The 19,664-nt window shown below is 55.8% G+C and overlaps 7 protein-coding genes and 1 non-coding gene across 8 annotated transcripts; 5 read left to right on the top strand and 3 right to left on the bottom strand.

Annotated features, from left to right (window-relative positions):
- Window positions 1-28: 28 nt before the first annotated feature.
- On the bottom strand, window positions 29-2,574 carry L226DRAFT_501041 (uncharacterized protein). Its single transcript, XM_067677808.1, has 5 exons — window positions 2,080-2,574; window positions 1,832-2,002; window positions 1,191-1,771; window positions 927-1,129; window positions 29-668 (listed from the first exon to the last, which is right to left on the bottom strand). The coding sequence occupies exons 1-5, from the start codon at window positions 2,559-2,561 to the stop codon at window positions 171-173; spliced, it is 1,935 nt and encodes a 644-aa protein (XP_067541060.1). The 5' UTR covers window positions 2,562-2,574; the 3' UTR covers window positions 29-170.
- A 429-nt stretch (window positions 2,575-3,003) lies between these two features.
- Window positions 3,004-4,540, top strand: L226DRAFT_455250 (5-methylaminomethyl-2-thiouridylate-methyltransferase; the record flags this gene model as incomplete). Its single annotated transcript, XM_067675223.1, has 8 exons — window positions 3,004-3,054; window positions 3,114-3,251; window positions 3,314-3,411; window positions 3,492-3,553; window positions 3,606-3,905; window positions 3,958-4,141; window positions 4,196-4,348; window positions 4,399-4,540. 8 exons carry the CDS (start codon window positions 3,004-3,006, stop codon window positions 4,538-4,540), a joined length of 1,128 nt encoding a protein of 375 aa, XP_067541059.1.
- Window positions 4,541-4,863: 323 nt separating this feature from the next.
- On the top strand, window positions 4,864-8,711 carry L226DRAFT_530643 (SAPS-domain-containing protein). Its single transcript, XM_067679905.1, has 11 exons — window positions 4,864-4,977; window positions 5,030-5,239; window positions 5,297-5,498; window positions 5,561-5,695; window positions 5,758-6,336; window positions 6,391-7,083; window positions 7,136-7,317; window positions 7,370-7,796; window positions 7,848-8,033; window positions 8,088-8,153; window positions 8,209-8,711. The coding sequence occupies exons 1-11, from the start codon at window positions 4,967-4,969 to the stop codon at window positions 8,506-8,508; spliced, it is 2,991 nt and encodes a 996-aa protein (XP_067541058.1). The 5' UTR covers window positions 4,864-4,966; the 3' UTR covers window positions 8,509-8,711.
- A 5-nt stretch (window positions 8,712-8,716) lies between these two features.
- L226DRAFT_455084 (uncharacterized protein) lies at window positions 8,717-9,747 on the bottom strand (the record flags this gene model as incomplete). The annotated part of the gene is made up of 7 exons (XM_067675216.1): window positions 8,717-8,878; window positions 8,931-9,026; window positions 9,090-9,147; window positions 9,205-9,307; window positions 9,365-9,442; window positions 9,496-9,649; window positions 9,712-9,747. The coding sequence occupies 7 exons, from the start codon at window positions 9,745-9,747 to the stop codon at window positions 8,717-8,719; spliced, it is 687 nt and encodes a 228-aa protein (XP_067541057.1).
- A 287-nt stretch (window positions 9,748-10,034) lies between these two features.
- Window positions 10,035-10,128, top strand: L226DRAFT_t30. The gene has a single exon. It is a non-coding gene; the product is annotated as a tRNA-Ala (tRNA).
- Window positions 10,129-12,431: 2,303 nt separating this feature from the next.
- Window positions 12,432-13,043, top strand: L226DRAFT_566970 (uncharacterized protein; the record flags this gene model as incomplete). Its single annotated transcript, XM_067683960.1, has 4 exons — window positions 12,432-12,523; window positions 12,581-12,675; window positions 12,731-12,930; window positions 12,990-13,043. The coding sequence occupies 4 exons, from the start codon at window positions 12,432-12,434 to the stop codon at window positions 13,041-13,043; spliced, it is 441 nt and encodes a 146-aa protein (XP_067541056.1).
- Window positions 13,044-14,541: 1,498 nt separating this feature from the next.
- Window positions 14,542-17,409, top strand: L226DRAFT_530641 (acetolactate synthase). The gene is made up of 4 exons (XM_067679904.1): window positions 14,542-14,837; window positions 14,899-16,318; window positions 16,379-16,571; window positions 16,625-17,409. Exons 1-4 carry the CDS (start codon window positions 14,668-14,670, stop codon window positions 16,909-16,911), a joined length of 2,070 nt encoding a protein of 689 aa, XP_067541055.1. The 5' UTR covers window positions 14,542-14,667; the 3' UTR covers window positions 16,912-17,409.
- On the bottom strand, window positions 17,176-19,554 carry L226DRAFT_202071 (Prephenate dehydrogenase). Its single transcript, XM_067672824.1, has 8 exons — window positions 19,532-19,554; window positions 19,297-19,475; window positions 19,010-19,146; window positions 18,905-18,960; window positions 18,731-18,847; window positions 18,526-18,674; window positions 18,324-18,475; window positions 17,176-18,259 (listed from the first exon to the last, which is right to left on the bottom strand). The coding sequence occupies exons 3-8, from the start codon at window positions 19,132-19,134 to the stop codon at window positions 17,440-17,442; spliced, it is 1,419 nt and encodes a 472-aa protein (XP_067541054.1). The 5' UTR covers window positions 19,135-19,146; window positions 19,297-19,475; window positions 19,532-19,554; the 3' UTR covers window positions 17,176-17,439.
- Between the last annotated feature and the right edge of the window lie 110 nt (window positions 19,555-19,664).

The following is a 19,664-nucleotide window of genomic DNA, read 5'->3' as shown; positions in this document are numbered from 1 at the left end:
GTAGCAATGTTCCGGAGGACATCTCGACCCTAGTCTGCACCCGCAGAATATTTCTTGGATATTCGCACAACGACGACAGTGGCGCACTTGTGGCAGACGCGATATGTCCAGGCCAACGTCCAGGAACGTCAGTAACTACCTCGTATACATCCAGACACCCCGCGACACAATCACTCATCCCCGCTATCATGAGCGGATGCCATCGCCTTGGACAACCAGTACGACCGCCTGCTCGAAGCCTCCGCCCTTCCGGGACGCTCGGCATCCAAGACAGACAGATCATACTCACCCTCCTCCTCCGAGATCCCGTCTTCGTCACCGCGCCGATGCGATATGGAGTTCGCGTCCTCGTCATCGTCCGTCGTGTACACTGTGTGCACGTCCGACTGCGTGCCTGTACGTCTGCGCTTCGCTGGGGGCTGCCGGCTTTCGATGTCATACCGGCTCTCAATCAGCTCTTCCTCGTCCTCCTCGCCGTCGTCCGTTTCGAAAGTCATGTCTGCCTCACCCCACGCAGTCTCAACACTCTTCGCTTCCGCAATTCGTGATTTGCCATTGACATTGATCGCAACCTTTTCTGTCAGCGATGTCGTCGGCGTGACCCCCAGCATGCGATGCAGCACCTGGCGGTCGTAAACCTCCTGGACCACTCTACGATGATTGATAGTCTTGGAATGATGGTCAGTTTGATCGTGATCCACACTTAGATTATCGCAGGTGCATCTCAACATAGCGTTCTCGGAACCGGGGCAACCTGAAGGTGAGCTTAGGAAAGCCACCTACACAAACAGGGCATGTTCGAAGCACAGAGCCGTCGAGCCTGTTGGAGTAGGTCCAGACCCGCTTGTTCAACAACACAAGCACGCCTGCGGAATCCGAAGTCCACTGCGTTGATATGCCCCTGCGCGTGATGGATTTTTGCTTACCTCCTGCGTTACTCCCATGACACTCGCGAGAATGCTCATTTCTTCGGGCTCCGTCGTAGACCGCAGGTGTACTGTGCGACCTTCTCTTCGTGCGCTTATGATGCTAGCTTGTGCGTATGCAGCTGCGGTCATGATCCCATGAGCGCCTGCAAGAGTGGTTCGCACCCGCGCGAAGTTGTATGAACCCCGCGAAATGTCGTTCGCTGTGAAAAGAACCGTTCATTTCGACATGTCCAATCTGTGATGTGAGAAACAGTGACGTACTCGGGTCGCCTGGGTCCTCAATGGAGAGCAGCCTGGGCTCGCGGTAGTCATACCAGCCTCTCTGTCGCTTGTTGTAGTACGATCCGCCATCGCGCAACGAGATGCCGACCTCCTGATAGTTGAAGTACGACCCGTATAGCTCAAAGAACTCCATCACGAGCACGCCGAGATTCTTGGACGGGTCGATCTCTCCTCTTCGGATTTTCGGGTGCATCTGCAGGAAGCTGATCGCAAGACACACGATACTGTAGCTGCCAAGTCCGCCGGTGAACACTTCGTTCATACTGCGTTGGCTCAGGAAGTTCTTGATGATGAGCACGAGGCTCCGGAGCGCGGGAAGCTCCTGCAGAAATTGCTTCACCATCTTGCCAGTCGTGACGCCGTTCCCCTGGTTTATGCTGATGTCGACCGGGAAGCGACCGTACGTCGTGACGAATTTGATGATAGGCACCTTCGCTTTCGCAATGATGGTGACCCGGTCTGTTATCCCGGCACGCTTCATTATGTTTGCGAGGGAATGCAGCACGGAGACCTTGTCCATACGCATCATAGACGACGAGTAGATGACGAGATCGATGTCGCTGGGAACGAGCATGAGATATTGTAGTAACATGAAGCAGATGCGAACAATGCAGACTTACCCTAAGGGAAGGTATAGCTTCGTCTCGTAACTACCAAATGGGAGGACCTTCGCATCGCGGTAGCTCTTGGTTATGGCGTTGGAAATGAGCTGTACTGTGAGCGAGCGGACTTCATCCTCTATGGGAGTCGGCGACATGTAGTCCACGAACGCCTCCACCTCGTTATGCAACCTAAGCAGCAATGCGCCGCGCCGGCGGGGTTAGTCGCCCTTGAGAGCACGCGAAAGATAGCTATGGTATACACGTACATCTCCGCGACATTCGCGCATTTCTCCCAGTTCACATCCTTCGCCCACGGGGCCTTGCGCGAGGCTGCGGCAACCCGCTGCTTCTTGTTCGCGTACCCGTCGCTCAAGTCTAGTTCGTCCGCCTTGCGCTTCCGCCCAGCGTGTTCGCTCTCCCGCCTGCTCTCCCGACTCTTCCCCTTCCCCTTGTCCTTGCCTCTATCCCATTCCCGCACTGGGGGTGACGGTGAGCGAGCGGGCACATCGTCTTCTTCAGGCTCGGAGAACGTGAACGCGATGAAGTCCGCTTCCGTGAACGAATCCTTCCCATTCGGGGACGCTGCACTCTTGCTTGCGCGCTGCGAGACATCTGCAGATTTTCCGGAGGAGGTGGCGTTGGAGGGGCCCGCCTCTGCGTTCGCTGCGTCCTTCTCTTTCCTGCGCGTGCTGCGGCTGGTGTCTGTACCAGATACTGAGCTCCGTCGTGAGCGCGATTTGTTGGACATATCGTAGCGTGAGTTGTTGTCTAGTATCTTTCAAGCTTCTGCAGTCCGCGAGTGAAGAAGAAAGCCAGTGCCTAGGTGTGGTATGAGGTGAACTTGCGAATGTGGCGAGCCAGCCTGAGAAGCAGCGAACCAATTTTGAGTAGCGCCCATATACGCACTTGGTTCTCGCCGCCACCACCTTAGCCTACCTCGAGGCTATCGACACTCGCGCCTGCTATCCGGGCCTGTGGAAACTGTACACGCTCTTTCTATTGAAAGTAACTAGTTGGACGTGGGGACTTGATGAGAGGATGGACGACCTCTTTGCTCCGCTCCCTCCCTCTGCTCCGAACACAGTCCGCCGGGCTTACACCTAGGAAGGGCGATCGAGGTACGTAGAGTAACTGGAGTAATACCTGACTTCGCGTGTGACCGTTGTGCGATTGCAATAGTTGTCGTTGCTATGTCCGGAGGAGTAGACTCTTCGGTAACCGCGAAATTACTCGCCGACCAGGTACGAACCCTTCATAGTTGGCATGCCATGACAGGGAGACTGAGTGTCTTTGAACATAGGACTATGACCTTTCCGCTATCTTCATGCGAAATTGGGACACCCGTGACGAGTCAGGCACTGACCAGGGCTGTGAGTGGAAGAAGGATTGGGAAGACGTCCAGGGAGTGTGCCGGATGCTGGGTATCAGGTGCCAAATGGTGCGTCCAACTTGTCATGAGGGAGTGCGATTCATCCGCTCAATAATGGCACATTTGTGAAGGTAGACTTGTCCCGCGAATATTGGACGCGCGTGTTCGAACCAGCCCTAGAGTTATGGGAGTCGGGTTCGACACCTAATCCTGACATATGGTGCAACAGGTATGTTCTACATATGTGCAGACCAGTCATGCCGATGGTCTGCCGCCTATTTATGGGAATATGGCTCATGATCCTACTAGAGAGGTCAAGTTCGGAGCCCTCTTTGATCGCCTCACCGAGAAGGATTCCTGGTTAGCCACCGGTGGGCACCTCCGTCCTGCACGTTAGCGCATATGTATTCACTACGTGTGCAGGCCACTATGCGGACAAGAAGTGGGCACTCCCGCCTCTGAGTGTCAGCAACCTGTTTGCTTATGGCAGGTTCCCGCCTCGGCCTCAGCTGCGTCGCCCTGTAGACAGGTCTAAGGACCAGACATACTACCTCTCGGCCATTCCGGAGTCAAGTCTAGCGCGCGCCTTGTTTCCACTCGCCCCGTATAAGAAGACAGAAGTCCGTGAAATGGCTCAGAAATGGAGCCTTCCGACCGCCACGCGGGATGAAAGCATGGGCATCTGCTTCGTCGGCGAAAAGCGCAAATTTGATGACTTCATCTGTAAGATGGCACAACACCATACGCAGGACCATGTTGACATCAACGCCGGCAGCTCAGTACATACCTCCGAAGCCGGGTCGCATAGTCGACCTAGAGAGCGGGAAGACCCTCGGTAGACATGATGGTCTCTACTCATATACCGTTGGACAGAACGCTAGAATCAAAGGGATGCCGCAGAAGATGCATGTCGCTCGCAAAGACCCCAAGGAGAACATCATTTACGTCGTTCCTGGATCGTGAGTGTCTCTTCATATCCCCAAACCTCAAGATGCTCATATTCACAATCACAGGGACCATCCCGCTCTCTTCTGCAACTCGATCGTCGTCGACAAGTGGAAGTGGATCTGGGATGATACACCGCCTAGTGGTATCGACGATGAAGGCTTCCGTGGTCGTGTCCAGTATCGGCACCGGATGATGGACGTACCTGGCACTATCCAGCGGTCAGTCTACCCTGCATACTTCTCCACCACTATTGCTGACTTGTCCGTAGGCTCGATGAGGGTAGGATGCGTATTACGTTCCAGAAACCTCAGAGCAGTGTCGCCACCGGGCAGGTAGCCGCCATGTGGCACCGCGACTGGTGTCTCGGCTGCGGCATAATCGTCGACACTGAGAGACATGCTGCATCCTAGTTGCTGCTACACCTCCATGTGGCCTCTGCAGCATATTTTGGTGCTCCTCTACGAAGGCAGCGGTGCCTGGATGGTTCATGCCCTCGCATGACCGAGGTACACTCGGCCCCACAACTCAATCGACGATCAATCTCTACTCAATCTGGTTGGCTTCGTGACCGGTCTTTAAGGCTGTCGTTCTGCGTATTCGATCCATGTAGAGCTTTGCTTTCATGTAGTTGTTACGTACAGAACACGGTCCTTGTGCTATATGACGCAGAGCGCCCGCCCCCGCGGTGGGATTCGCGCCAGTCGGAATAGGCAACCGGCTCGTTACCCGTCTTGCCTCTCTTCAGCGTTGTCCTCGCTCTGCCCGCAGGCTTTCGCTGTCTGGCTGCTTTCTGCACGAATATCAACTTTCCAAGACCGGGATCGACGTGACACTGCATGTTTTGGAGGTACACAGATTGTTCTCCGTGCGCGAGCAGTCTAAACCGACGCTGCCAGCAGATTCGGCTTTCATAATGCGTCCGCAATCGACAGTCTTCTAGACAAGGAAGACGTCTCCCTGGAGTCGATACTCGACGAGGATGATCTCCTTCAGGAGTGCAAAGCGCAGAATACACGACTTATCGACTACTTTTCTCGCGTCAATGTTCTGCAGCGCCTTCTGGGCTACGTGACGGGACAGATTGAGGGCGGGGATAAGGGCAGCTTCAAGTGAGTGTTCGGTCACAGTTGTGGCGGACGTCCTGGCTCAGTTGTCGAACCCTGGAGGTATCCCTATGTCGCTACCGAGGTCTTGTGCAGCGAAATATGGTCCATAGTCGACACCTGCGTCAATCACGAAGACCAGCTGCTCCTCCCGTTCTGGGAGACAGTTCTTGACAAGTCCCCGGAAGAAATGCGTAGCCAGGTCATGATGGCGTCGCACTTCGCAAAAGTGAATGTCGCGTTCCTGAGCAAGAAGCCCGCAGAGGTGAATACACTCCTCTCTGGTACCCATACGCTGTGGTGTGATCTCTGAGCGTCCGTGCTCAGATGTTGGCGTTCATACAAGCGCAACCCGATATCGTCGAGCGAATTCTACGGCATATAGAGAGTCCCCCGTTTGCGGACCTTCTCGTGCGCATAATCCAGCTGGACGAACACCCAGCTGGTGCCGGAGTCCTTGAAGTATGTCCATCCTCATGTCATGTGCACCCATCTACGAACCTCTCTTACCTCAAGCCATGCAGTGGCTGTCCAAAGAGAGCCTGATGTCGCGGTTAATCGACCTCTTGTCCCCGGCACATAATAGTGACATGCATACAGTCGTTGCGGAGCTCATCAAGGGGATCATATCCATGGCTGCGCCCTCTCCTGCTGCAGGCATCTCCGACGGGTTGAACCATCTTCCTGCCTCGAACATCTTTGCTCGGGAGCTCGCGCACCGCGATAACGTCTCAAAGCTCGTCAGCTACATCCTGCACGAGTTCGGACCACACGCTCCTAACAAGGACGACGCCGCCAGCCCCTCTATTACCCAGGAATCTGCGTCCTCTTCCGTTGTTCAGTCAATATGCATCATCATCGAGCTCATTCGACAGAACAACTCAGACTACTTTGAGCCCTACCTCTTCCATACACTGCGGAATCGCCTCATCCAGGTTCAGCAGCAGATGGTGATGAACCAGGATGGTGCCCGTGAAGCTCTGGAGAAAGCAATGCAGGAGATGGTGAACAGGATGGGTGTCGTACACTTGGGCCCCGTGCTGGAACTCATGTGCGACCATCTGGACAAGCTGCAACGATTCCTCAAGGAACCGCGCTCTCTGGTACGTCGGTTTCGCATGCATGCAAAACGAGCGACAGCTGATGATATCATCTAGAGTGGACCAGTCCTCACGACGTTAGGCGCCATCCCTCCATTGACGTTCGAGAGGTATCGCATTTGCGAACTCTATGCCGAACTTCTTCACTGTTCGAATATGTCCCTCTGCAACCGTTCCTCCGATTATGATCACCTGTATGACGGAGAAGGCCGGTTACAGGGTGGTCTTTCGGCTCTAGAAGAGTTGGCACAGGTCATTGCTGTCGGTAACGGCAGCGGTGACGACGATGGCATGGATGACGACGAGGGTGATGAGGGCGAGTCCGCCCATGAGTTTCCCGTCTCGCATGCTCCGTCGTCATCCCTCATTGACTCCGATGAGGATATGAGCGGTGGTAGCTCGGACGAAGAGGCCATGGAAGAGATCGCGATGTACGAGTCCCCTAGAGTCGATCCCAGCTCTTCCCCTCAAGGACCATCCTCCGTCTCGTCCCCCGCCAGGGCCGCCTCCCCTCTAACACTTTCACCCTCACCTCCGGCCCCGTCGACCAGCCCAGGTGACATATCTTCCTTCCCACAACGGCAGAACTCCTGGAACTTGGAGCCGGAAGGATCGCTTTCTAGGCCGCGATCCAGGGATTCTCGCCGAAGCGTGAGGAGATCGACGAAGGAGCTGCCTATCGGACGCCCGGTCCTTGGTGAACGTCTCAAGCAGCGATTCCTGGAGGCCAATGTCGCATCAACATTGTTGGTGAGCCTATCGTGTCGTCTATATCGGCTAGTAACTAATAATGTCCCCGTAGGACCTATTCTTCGAGTTCCCTTGGAACAACTTCCTGCACAGCGTGGTTTACGACCTTATACACCAAATCCTCACTGGCCGCGTCGATGGCGGATATAACCGGGAGCTGACGGTTTCATTGTTTCGTGATGCAAGGCTTATGCACCGTATCATCGAAGGATCAAAACGCAACGATGTTGAGAGGTAACTTCCAGTGTTGCGTACATGACGGCCGTACTAACCACCGTCTTTGCAGTGAAAAGCCCAAGGGCGTCAGGTTAGGCTATATGGGACATCTCACCCTCCTTTCGGAAGACGTCATCGGTGTACTTGAACACCTCCCTCCGGACCTCCGCCTGCAGATCGGCCAGTACGCTCCCCAGCCTGAGTGGGATGAGTATGTCACGGGCCGATACAAAGAGACTAAGAAGAAGGATTCAAGCCTTCTTGGCGGTGGCAAACCTGTGGTCGCACCCTCCATGCGCAATGGCGCAGCGCAATGGAAGGTCGACGAAGCTGACTCTGTTGCGACGTCAGCACCTGGGCGTACCACTGAGATGCAACCGGCGTCGGAGATGAAGGGTGAGTTCCGCCGATCGTCAAGCAGGAGAGAAGGTAGCGCCGACTTCGGCTCCATGCCTATGGACGACGAGGACGACGAGTTCCATTCTACACCGTCTCGGGTACGTACCGTCGACGTATGCCGCGTCAGGCACAGACCTGACCTCCTTTAGTTTGCGAACTACCTCGTGCATGAGATACAGTCCTCGGACCACATAGGCTCTTCGGACGAGGCATCTGATGACGAAGATGACGGGGGTGGTTGGCTAGCTCAGTCCACGTTTGAGTTGCGGCCTCCGCCAGTGACTGCGCGACAGCATGACAATGACCGTAGGCCACTTAGCGCGAGTGGCTTCGATGTATGTGCAACCAGTGCTTGGCCCGAAAATATCGCTAACTCTGCATACTTTCAGGATGCGTTTGGCTCTTCCTCCTCGTCCTCAGAACCCCATGCTACCTTCCAAGATCCATTTGAGGATGTAAGTGCTGTCGTCGTACATAGGCTCGTTTGCTTACGTCCCGGGAAAACCATAGGATGCATTCGGACCCTTCTCCGACAATGCTGCTGCTGCTGGTGGCTCCGACCCATTCACCTTCTCAACAACCACAGCGGACGAGTTCATGGCAGACAGCTCGTTTGACTCGTTCGGAGACTTCGGAGACTTCCAGAGCGCAGGCTCAGACTCGTTCGCGGACGACGGCACCCTGACGCCCACTGGCGCTGATAGCTGGAGCTTCGCCAGCGCGTCAAGTACGGGCTCCATCGACGAGGCGGAGCGCAGGTCAGGAGAGGCCAGCAGAGACTCGGACGAACGGACTGCGCACGACAACTAGACCCATGTACGCTTTGAATACTGTATTTCTACCTCTCGTGTCTTTTTGCCAGTTGCTGTCCCTCGTGTTACGTGTAGTAGATTGCTGTCTGTTGTTTCACTGCCTGTTTCTCTGCACGCGATCGAGATCATGCCTCACCAGTAGTGTACGTTTAAATGCTATTTAGATGAGATATCCAAGGGCTAGCCAGAGTGATTGCAATTCTCCCTTACTCCGGCTTGTAATGGTATCCGCCCGCGCGCTGCACGGCGTTGAAGTGGAGTGTCGCGAGTTGCTTGCCTGTACTGTCCGTGAGCGCGCACTCGACCTTGTCTCCAGGTAGGACTGGACCGACACCGGATGGTGTGCCGGTGAGGATCAAGTCGCCCTCCTACAGAAGCCAAGTCAGCATGGAGTCAGCCCAAGCAATTGAAGAAGCGCACCTCGAGGGTCATGATGGTGGAGATGTGATGGATAAGGCGGGGAATGGAGAACAACATGTCCTTGGTGTTCCCGTCCTGCTTGACCGCGCCGTTGATCTAAGACCGCCACGCGTGTTCAGCAAGGTCGCCAAGTAACACGGATGACTCGGCTCTAGCTACCTTCAAGGTGAGGCCAAGATTGGCCGCGTCAGCGACGGACTCCTTGGGGACGTACGAGCTACCCAAGTATTCCGTAAGCGAAGATTCATGGATTTATACGTGCCAGGTGGCATACCTGATGGGCGTGAAGGTGTCAAAGCCCTTGGCAGTCGTCCATGGCAGCCTCTTGGACTTGAGCTCCTCTTGCAGGTTCCGGGCAGTCATGTCAACGGCAAGCGCTGTGAGAAGCTGCTTTAGTCGTAGAATGTAATGCGATTAGGCTGGGTATACGGTACCATAGCCCGCGACGTAGCTTTCCGCCTCTGATTCAGGGACGTCACGGCCGCGCTTGCCCACGACGACACCAAGCTCGACTATCCCTCCATGGTCAGCGTCGTCCTCGACATGTAAGTAGAAAAATACCCACCTTCGTAGTGAGCGAGTACCCCTTGAGGGATCTCCATGTTACCCCCGGAAGGAAGGTAGCTCGTCGTCGGCTTGAGGAAGATGATGGGCTCCTTCGGGACAGCGTTGTTAAGCTCCTTGGCATGCTCGCCATAGTTGCGACCAATGGCAACAATCTGTGAATGAGCATCATGAGCTGTACGTTCGATATCTATACAGATACTGAACCAAGCAGTACCTTCTTTCCTTGTTGCACGAATGCAGCGGCAGCCATGCTTGTGGAGGTTTGGCTGAAGGCGCGATGAGACAGGGAGGTTCTGGCCAAACGTGCAGTTTTTGCACTGCTCCTTATCGTGGCTGCGAACATGACTCCTGGCGTGTCTCACGAATTGGAACTGTTAATCCAGTACAGCGGCTTCACCGTGTTCTGGTAATAGCCTCGTGAACACTCAGACACCAGAGGCGCTCTTCGGATATACTTGGACCGCAGGCGCTTACGCCATCGCCGACAAGACCGAACAATATGTATCTATCAATTGAGTGCCATTGTTGTCACACATTGGGCACATGGTGTAGTTGGTTATCACATCCGCTTAGCATTGAATATTCCTTCGAGGGCTGCGGGGGGTGCTGGGTTCAATTCCCAGTGTGTCCACTGTATTTTTTTGCCGTTAGAAGTTGTAGCATAGCCTACCCCAAAGTTCACTGTAGGGTGGGGAAGAGGATGGGGATGAAGACTGAAGAAGGTGAAGCACCGTCAGGAACTCATTGACAGGAATATTGTGTCCGATGCCCCTACCACTAACAGGCGCCATAATCTTGTCCATGAACGTTGACGTTGAATGTTTGAACCTCAATAACGTGTGCAGGTACGGGATGGTACCCTGTGCCCATGAACTGCAGAGATCTGTTCTGTCAGTGCACGCGTCATCGCAGGTCACTCCCCGCGCACTGGGGGCGGCTCGATCACCCGCCCGAAATATCTGAACTGCATTCGATCCACACAGAAGCCCCGGGGGGCTTCGAGTGCGCGGTCGATTAGGCCTGTACTCCTTGCAAGCTTATAATCAGGTGATACTCCAGTGTTGCGAAAGATAATTTCTTCATGTCTAAAGACTCCTGCGTTCGCTGACAACTGGCCCCTCAGGGTAGAGACACCAATGCTGCTTATAAACTCCCGGTTTAATAAACCGGGAGTGCTTATAACCGGCCGGTTTATTCGTGTGTGCCATTTGTGGTCCTCTGCTCGCGCTGTTTCTCTGGATCCTGTATGTACCTGAGTTCAGCAACACGTACCCGCATTTTCAGCTGTCCAGTGTGCCGGGGGGAGGGAGAGCAACGTCGTGAACGTTGCAAGGCGCGGCGGCGCCTCCCTGGCCAGGCCGCCTGTAAGCGCCCGGCGCCATCATATCAGATGCAGATAAGATGGGCTATGATATCTCAAGCGGGCCCATCTTATCTCGTGCGCGCGCCGGCCCGACATATGTTTTCCGAACATCACAGCTGAATTATGCGACCTGGTGAGCGTCTTCGTCTGATGTTGGAGGCATATCACTCATCCTGGTGCAGCTTATGCTTTGTGATGAGTATTGATGTATGTTCACTGGTTTCAACTCTGCAGAGTGCCGTGGGGAGCGAGAGCAGCGTCGCGAACATTAATACCATGAAGCGCTCGCATCACGTGACTAGATGGGCTGATTATCTGCTGAGACACGCCATCTTATCCGGCCGCGATAAGATGCGCGCGGGCGCTCTGCCAGACGCGCGGCGGCGGCCCTGCTCAATGTTCGCAACGTTGCTCTCGCTCCCCGCGGCACTCTGCAGAGCTGAAAACGCGTGGACGCATTGCTCACATCGGGTACATACAGACTGCAGAGAAACAGCGTGAGCAGAGGACCACAAACGGCACACACGAATAAACCGGCCGGTTATAAGCACTCCCGGTTTAATAAACCGGGAGTTTATAAACAGTCGTGGGGACGGCTCCCTCAGGATCCCTCTCTGTTCAGCGATCTGGTCGTCTGAGTCTCCCTATAGCGCTCAGCACTCCTTACGTTCGTTCTGTTGCAAGTCGCGTCTCCACTCAGAAATTTCAAGCGGGCAGGTCAGTCGTTTCGTCACGCGTATCGCTGAGGCAAGCACAGGCGAGCGAGCCCGACGGTCCCGCAGATGCAGGCTTCAAGGCTTCATGTACAACCCCTATGCATATCATGCATGACCTCCTTCCAGCAGTTCTTTTGTCGGTTCATCCTATCTGTGTATGGCTATAAAATCATTGCACTCAGCCGAATACTCACATATATGGCCAGTCGTGTAGGTTTCACTACTATAGAAACTCAAGCCGAAGTAAGAGTACTAGTACATAAAGTTAACCTCATAGGCAATAGGATTGGGCGAACGCATTCGTAAGAACAGCACTAATTCGGCCAAGAACCTTGGGAGAGCATCTGGGCGTGGGACTCGTCCTAAGATTCAGAACAAGCTTTCCCGCCAGCGGTGCCACCACCCGCCAAACGTCGATTTGGCTCCGCGCCCTATCCGCGCCCGCCTTGCTCCGCGCATCGTCTCAGAGCTCTTTCCTTGCGCTATTCTGCTGCCGAATCATGCCGTGCCGAAAGTTTGTGCTGCTCGGCACGGGGTGGGCAGCTCGGCGAGCCACGCAGATCTCTTGGCTTGCCAAGTCGTCTGCTGCTTCAGGCTTGAGGCTCTTGGCGAGCATGGGAACCTCCGCGCTGCTCCCTCCAGGCCCAGCAGATCCCCGCCGCCAAGTGTCTTCTGAATGTTCGCCTTTATAACGCTCGCCGCCCGCGAGGAGCGTTGGCTCACCGCTCAACCTTCGCCCTTGTTGCTCGCTGGACGCACGCTTGAGACCCCCGCTTTCCCGGAACTGCTTGGCTGGACGAACACCACAACCGATTGTGCACTTTGAATAACTTGAAGCTAACGGATACACGGAAGATGGAGCACTTGTCGTCATATCTCTTGACTGGCCTCGCGCTCTCCCTGTCTGCGAATGCGATTACCCTCCGGGTGCGCGCTGATCCTACAGAGTGGGTTCTCTCTGCGAAGTAGCAATCGGACGAGTAGACCTGATGCCGTTCTCGCAGAGAGTCGCAGGATCCCATCTTGGACGGAGATGAGGAAAACGGGCCCGATGGGCACCTGAACGAACCTTGGGTTGTTGCCGTGGCCGTGTCGGTCGGTGCGTCTCTTTGCCAGCCTTCTACCGGTCGTATCGCCAACGTTGCGCCCTATAGCTGTCATCGTCTGCTTGGTCGCAGGTATAATCATTGCGATCAAGTTGCGGCAGCGCCGGCGGAACCGCAATCGGGGAAGACAGAACTATGGTCGAACCGCAGACGAGCTCGCAGCAGCAGGCGTACAAGGACCCCCGTACCAGCAGGCATGGAAGGGCCCGTACGCATCGCGGTCATCATATACGCGCTCTCCTTCGCCAGTACGTTGTTACCGCTGTATTGCTTGCTCGATCCGATTTTGACTGCGCGTCTTCGGCAGCCTTCCCCGGCGCATCTCGTTGAGAAGGATAGGTGGGCGCCGCCGCAACGGTGACCCTGCGCTACGCCTGTGTAGCGCTTCTTTTGTTGTTCGCACATATGCACGTCAGGCTTCCTGGTGCGTCGCTTATCTGCATAGAGTGTACGTATCTCGCTGACCGATTCTCCCAGGGCCTCCATGCATCTGCAACTCCATTTGTCTATAGCACAACGCCTGCCCGGTGTCAACTCGGGGACATCGCACGGCGCTGCCGCCTTCTTGCGCGCTCTGTTCAGATCCCTGGACGTCATCGTCGAGCAAAAGGGATTGAGGAAGCAGTCGAAGGCGCGTTGGTCGCTGCGGGACTCTATCGTGTGGTTGCGAAGTTCACGCGAGCCCTGCGATGATGCCGACATCCTTACACTGGCATTAAGGACGGGGTCCGCCCTAGTGTCGTACCCGCTGTATTCTATGACCCACTTGCCCTGCCGCACGTCAGGTTCTAGTCTTTCGGGCCGAGTATTGCTAAGTATACTTGGTCTCCGTCCTATCAACGGGCCAAGAGAATTTAGCCCCCTTTGTCACTCGCGTAGGGCGTGTAGAATGCCCAGCTTCGGCGATCATATCTTGTCCCCGGTGTTCCTCTTGAGTGACTTGTCTCGGACTTGTCCGGTGTCGCAACGCGGACAACGAGGCATGCAGCCAAGTAGGGGGTCTTGGACAGGTGGTCGGGGCTGACTGATGCTATCGCAAGTAACCTTCTGAGGGCAGCACAGCACTCATCACCTAGTAGGCCAGCAGTCCGCCTACCGCCGACCGGAGTCCTCCTGATGTCCTAATGCATGATGTCACCTTGTAAGTGCTTGCGAGTGCTTAGTGCTTATACTCAAACGCTGCGGGTCCCTGGCCTTTTGCATTGATGCCCACATCGCAGCCCTCCGATTCTCAGGCTGGGATTCAACCCTTGCTTCCGGAAGCGCAGTGTACGTACCGCAAATCGTCGGTGAGAACGCGTCGCGTCCGTGGATGGCTGTTACAAGCCTTGTAGCATCAGGACCGGTGCTGCGCCGTAGGGTACACCATGAGTAACACTGGCTTCTTCGTATCTGAGGGCGTTTGAAATGCAGTCGCTTAGCTGGAGAAGCTCCTTGGAAAGTGTCTGGAAAGGGCGCATTAATGCCACCGGTCGATGACCTCCTCCGAGGTCGTTCCTCGACCGCATAATTCACGCCGGAATTTTCGAGTATGTCTAGCAATATCCGGCGTGTGTTGGATGCCCGTCATGTGCTTCTCCTGCTGTCCTTTGTAGTGGAATTGGGGGAATGCCAGCATTGTTCATAGGGAGTCGAGCATGTCTGAGTACTCTCGATTAATTGCAGGTACTACTTACTCATGTGCATGATCACTTACCCAGTTTGAAGTGGCGGTCAGTATACCATGGACGTGGGAAATCCAGGATTACAAAAATAGAAACCCCAGACCTAACCCCGGACTAGGGTGTGCATTGATGGGAATCAGGTGATTCGGTGAGGAGCGAGAATTGAGGTGGGAATGACTCGGACGTCGAGTTTATAGACGTGCTAGGCTCGAGCCCGGTCTGACTCTTGCCCCAGTTTTCTTCTGACTGCTCCCTTGCTCTTCGCCGCCGTCGCTGCTCTTCGTCGTCGCCGTCGCCAGCATGTCCTTCTCAGCCTCCAGGATGCGCGTGCCGTCCGCCTCGAAGGCGGTCTCCCCGACCCACTTCGTCCGTGCTCGTTCGACCACGGCGACCGCGAGTGCGTCGATGATCGAAGCCAAGTCGAGAGTGAGAGAGCACGCCAGGAATATCAGCAGGTCTAGTGCTCGCGAGGCTAGTGCGACCTCCGGCGTGTGCGTGTATATGCGCGCTCCCTATGTTTGCAGAACGCTGACCAGACACTCATCCGTACAGACGGCCAGCACCTGCGCCGGGGTACCAGCAGCTGCCCACAAGAAACAACGTTCCTTTCCCCGCGCCTTCGCTTCCTCCCTATGCCTCTGAGGGCCCCCTTGACGACTCTTTCGTCGGCATGTCCGGAGGCCAGATCTTCCACGAGATGATGGTCCGGCACGGTGTCAAACACATCTTCGGATACCCCGGCGGCGCCATTCTCCCTGTCTTCGATGCCATCTACAATTCTCCGCAGTTCGACTTCGTTCTTCCAAGACACGAGCAGGGTGCCGGACACATGGCGGAAGGCTACGCACGCGTGACTGGCAAGCCCGGTGTCGTCCTCGTCACCTCCGGTCCGGGAGCGACGAATGTCATCACCCCTATGCAGGACGCCCTCAGCGACGGTGTCCCCCTCATCGTGTTCTCTGGACAGGTCGCGACGTCGGCCATCGGCTCCGACGCGTTCCAGGAGGCGGACATCGTCGGTATCTCAAGAGCATGCACGAAGTGGAACGTGATGGTAAAGGACATCTCTGAGCTCCCGCGCCGCATCAACGAAGCATTCAAGATTGCAACGTCGGGTCGCCCGGGCCCTGTCCTCGTTGACCTCCCCAAGGACATCACCGCCGGTATCCTCAAGACGCCTCTTCCCTACAAGGCTACCACTCCCGGAAAGCCACTTGGTCTCCCTTCTAACCCCCTCCTCGCCCCCAGCCAGTCCATCGACCACGCCCTCATCGAGCAGGCTGCTGACCTCATCAACCAGGCCAAGCGGCCCATCATCTACGCCGGCAATGGTGTGCTCTCATCCGAGCATGGTCCCAAGCTGCTGAAGCAGATCTCGGACCAGGGCAACATCCCCGTCACGACGACGCTCCAGGGTCTCGGAGCGTATGACGAGACGGACGAGAAGAGCCTGCACATGCTTGGTATGCACGGGTCGGCCTACGCCAACCTCGCCATGCAGGAGGCAGATGTCATCATCGCCCTCGGCGCACGGTTCGACGACCGTGTCACCGGAAAACTCGACTTGTTCGCGCCTGCAGCGCGTGCTGCCGCTCTCCAAGGCCGTGGCGGTATCATCCACTTCGAGATCCAGCCGAAGAACATCAATAAGGTCGTTGAGGCGACTGTCCCCGTCATCGGAGACGTCGTTGCGAACATGGCCATCCTCGCGCCCCTCATCAAGTCTTCGCCGAGGGAGCAGTGGTTCAAGGACATCCGGGAGTGGAAGTCCAAGTACCCCTTCACGTTCGAGAAGAGCAAACCTGGCGCGGCGATGAAGCCTCAGGAGGTCATCCAGGAGCTCGACAAGCAGACGGCGCACAGGAAGGACGAGGTCATCGTCACCACTGGTGTTGGTCAACACCAGATGTGGGCGGCGCAGTACTACCGTTGGCGGACGCCCCGCTCGATGGTGACGTCCGGCGGACTCGGAGTAAGTCTTATCTCCTTGTTCTCGTAAAGGTGGGGCTGCGATCTGACAGGGTTCATTCAGACCATGGGCTTCGGCCTTCCATCAGCTATCGGTGCGAAAGTTGGTGCGCCTAACAAGACCGTTGTCGATATCGACGGCGACGCGTCGTTCAGCATGACGGCCATGGAACTCCAGACGGCTTCGCAGTATAGTATCGGTGTGAAGGTTCTCGTGCTCAACAACGAGTTCCAGGGTATGGTGCTTCAGTGGCAAGGTTTGTCGTCCCGCTGCGTCCTTCCGAGGGGTTCTTCTCACGAGGCCTTCTAGATCTCTTCTACGACGCACGGTACGCCCACACGAGGATGGTTAACCCCGACTTCATTGCCCTGGCGAAGGCGATGCGTATCCACGCCATCCGCTGCGACCGCCTTGAGGACCTCCCCGCGAAGATGAAGGAATTCCTCGAGTACGACGACTCTAAGCCGGTGCTCATGGAGTGCTTCGTCGAGAGTAACGAGCACGTCTTCCCCATGGTGCCCGCGGGCAAGGCGCTTCACGAACAGCTCGTCCACCCGTCCTTCCGGGAGGCGTACGCTGCGGCTCAGAAGAAGTAAAAAGCAACGAGCCCACCGTGCTCTTGCCCCGTCACTATCTTTATGTTCGCTATAAATACTGGGGCCCTTAGGCCGTCGTGTTCCACCTACGGCGCACGCCCCTACCACACGCTATCGCTGCATTAGCATATCTGCTGGGCGTATCTACTCGCATGTACATTGGTCTGTCATTCACTTGGATCGGGAAAGAAGCAAAAGTCCCCAGATTGGGGGACCCCATGTATCTACTAATACGCACTTACGCATACCGATGGGGAAAAGGCCGCTGAGGCCAACGCTTGTTTACGTCTCAGAACCGCATACATACATATGTATGTGTCGCTCGCTTGCAGCTTGGAACCCCGACATGCCATCGTGATAGTCGAGTCGAAGCCTCGGAGGTCTGTGGGTTGATTATCGTCGTGTCGTCTACGCAGAAAATCCTTCTGTATATACGCAGCTACAACAGGCACGATAGGCGGCGACCGGATACCCAGAGTATGACTGCTGCACAGTCTACAGTTCGCCTCCAAGTTGTGGGATTCGCCCTCAATCGTCTCTGAGAGCCTCGATCATGGCCGAGCCGACCTTTGTTGCCTCCTCGAAGCGGGACTCGAAGAAACGTGCAGTGTGCATGAACCGCTGCTTGTACAGCTCGAAGCTGCCGAACGAGATGCATTGGCTCCACCCACGCGCGGCGACGCAGAACTCGAGGTCGTCCGACCGGTGGCTCGTCTCGTACAGCGCTGCGTGGATCGCGGAGTCGAGGCGCGGCTCCGAGCGGAAGAGGTACTCTGCGACCCCGATCCACATCCGGAAGATCGGCGTAGCCGCGAGGTCGAGGTGCTCGAAGGGCTTGATCCCCAGCCGCGCCCAGCAGTCGACCATCGCGAGGAGGGAGAGGTGCGAGTTCGGAGGGGCGGATTGGCGCGAGCTCGGGGAGAGCTCTTCGGCCGGCTTCTTCCCGAGGCTGAAGTGGTCGAGGATGTCTTCGGAGAGTAGGATCGGCGCGCGCGTCTTCCCGCTTCCGTTCCCGTTCCCGTTTTCGCTCCCCGGACTGTGGTCCCCTCCATCCCCGTTCCCGTTGCCCTTGGTGTAACCGAAGACCTTGGCCCGTGCGTCGTAGATGCGCGCGCGGAGCCCCGCGGCATCGCTCGCGAGCATGAGCTTGAAGATCTCGGTTGTCGAGCGCGCGTACTGGTCGATCTGCACGCGGGCAGAGGGATTGAGGATGGCGAGGCCGGCATAGACGTGCCATTTGTTCGAGTAGATGCGCAGCATGATGTTCACTTTGACTGTCTCGATTCCTCCGACATAGAGCCCATGCTCCCAGGGGTAGGAGAGCGAGCAGTGCCAGGCCGTGCCCATGCTGGATGACCAGACGTCAGACATTATTAGAATCAACGATGTAGTGAGAGCATGAAGGGACGCACCTGAGGAACGCCGCATGAGTAACTGCTTGAGTGTTCGCAGTGACAGTGTCGTGGTCTTCGTAGGAGAGATAGACATAGCGAGATCGCAGAGGCGCGAGGATCTGTTCAACCAACTTCACGGCATCATCTGTCGCGCGGTGGCGTATAATTACCTGGTCGCACGAGGTCAATAGCAGCTAGTATATAGCGTATTATGACCTACTAGCGGTTGCCCAGCTGTTGAGACTGTCGGACCATGTAGCGAATGGCAAGAAACGATCTGTACGTCCTCCGGGAGATACTTCTCGAAAGCCGCCTTCTCGGGAGCTTTTACTGAAGTCTGTCCCGCGACAATCGCCCCGACCTTTGTTGCTGAGCAGAAGAAGTCAGGAATACGGTGTCAGATGTAGTAACATTGGACTGCATACATGGACCAAATTCCGCAACGACGCGGTCGATGTACTCCGCTTCCACAGAATAGACGATGTAGTCGGAGACCCGAGAGACGAGATGACCGTCTTTCACTACATGTATGCCTGGAACGCCTGTAGACTGCGGGATGAGCGGCCGGAGGTTCCCTCTGTAGATCAAACTATCTCCACCTTCGTACTTGGCCTTCAGGGCGTCATATTTCGCTGGTAGATCGCAGATATAGATCCTAAAATTCGAAATGAGGTGATGACTCCACCTCGCTTTCACTGACTCACTTCTTCCATCCAGCTTCTGAGAAGCAGCGTGCGTAGAGGCTGCCCATGGCACCCATGCCGATGAGCCCAATCGAGGGCTGCTCCTCGAATGGCGAGTCAGGGGTGACATCTGGCCTGATACCCATTTCCTAGACTATCTGCGCGTGTGTCAGTGTCACAATTCCGTACTGAAGTGGGACAGGTTGGTAGAAGTAAAGCATATGTTCCGCGGTGTCCCCAGCCAGCTGAAGAGTCATTGTGGGAGATGGCTGTGACCAACCAAGTTTGACTCGGTGTGACGTACTCACCACGCGTACGGCGTTGATTGCGTTTGGCGCGTTTTGATCCACGCGCTTTTGTGATCGTTCAGCGACGAGAATGCAAGCGAGGTGGTCGAGCTGTAAGTTGAGCCTTCGGATGCAGTGCAAATGTCATCGTGACTCGAAGCCGTTCCTAACCTCGGAGGTTGTTCCCAGCTCGGTCGGATCTTAAACAGGTTAGTGAGTTCGTCCAACTTCGGTGCTTGTTAGCCATGAGACTTGCGTGTGTATCTTCCACAGTCCTCCAGTGAGCATCGATATTGGTCTGTGCTCACTGCTGCGGCCTGCCAGTGCACCGGCTATACTGTATGAATACAGGCGCTCGCAATACATCGGATTCATAGCCAAACTACAGG

This window comes from Lentinus tigrinus (assembly GCF_003813185.1).
Source record: "Lentinus tigrinus ALCF2SS1-7 unplaced genomic scaffold L226scaffold_3, whole genome shotgun sequence".
NCBI lineage: Eukaryota > Fungi > Basidiomycota > Agaricomycetes > Polyporales > Polyporaceae > Lentinus > Lentinus tigrinus.
The sequence above is the reverse complement of the archived record's forward strand: the minus strand, read 5'-3'. Positions and strand labels throughout refer to the sequence as shown.

Bases quoted from the DNA above. Each gene is read 5' to 3' on its own strand.
- L226DRAFT_501041 (XM_067677808.1), bottom strand. From the start codon at position 2,561: ATGTCCAACAAATCGCGCTCACGACGGAGCTCAGTATCTGGTACAGAC. The intron at 2,003-2,079 runs GTACGTGTATAC...ATTGCTGCTTAG, and splicing joins TGCGCGAATGTCGCGGAGAT to GTTGCATAACGAGGTGGAGG. The intron at 1,130-1,190 runs GTACGTCACTGT...TTCTTTTCACAG, and splicing joins TGAGGACCCAGGCGACCCGA to CGAACGACATTTCGCGGGGT.
- L226DRAFT_530643 (XM_067679905.1), top strand. The intron at 5,696-5,757 runs GTATGTCCATCC...CAAGCCATGCAG, and splicing joins CTGGTGCCGGAGTCCTTGAA to TGGCTGTCCAAAGAGAGCCT. The intron at 7,797-7,847 runs GTACGTACCGTC...GACCTCCTTTAG, and splicing joins TCCATTCTACACCGTCTCGG to TTTGCGAACTACCTCGTGCA.
- L226DRAFT_530641 (XM_067679904.1), top strand. From the start codon at position 14,668: ATGCGCGTGCCGTCCGCCTCGAAGGCGGTCTCCCCGACCCACTTCGTC. The intron at 14,838-14,898 runs GTGCGTGTATAT...TCATCCGTACAG, and splicing joins GCTAGTGCGACCTCCGGCGT to ACGGCCAGCACCTGCGCCGG. The intron at 16,572-16,624 runs GTTTGTCGTCCC...GAGGCCTTCTAG, and splicing joins TATGGTGCTTCAGTGGCAAG to ATCTCTTCTACGACGCACGG.
- L226DRAFT_202071 (XM_067672824.1), bottom strand. From the start codon at position 19,134: ATGGGTATCAGGCCAGATGTCACCCCTGACTCGCCATTCGAGGAGCAG. The intron at 18,961-19,009 runs GTGAGTCAGTGA...TTCGAATTTTAG, and splicing joins TCAGAAGCTGGATGGAAGAA to GATCTATATCTGCGATCTAC. The intron at 18,675-18,730 runs GTATGCAGTCCA...TCTTCTGCTCAG, and splicing joins CGTTGCGGAATTTGGTCCAT to CAACAAAGGTCGGGGCGATT.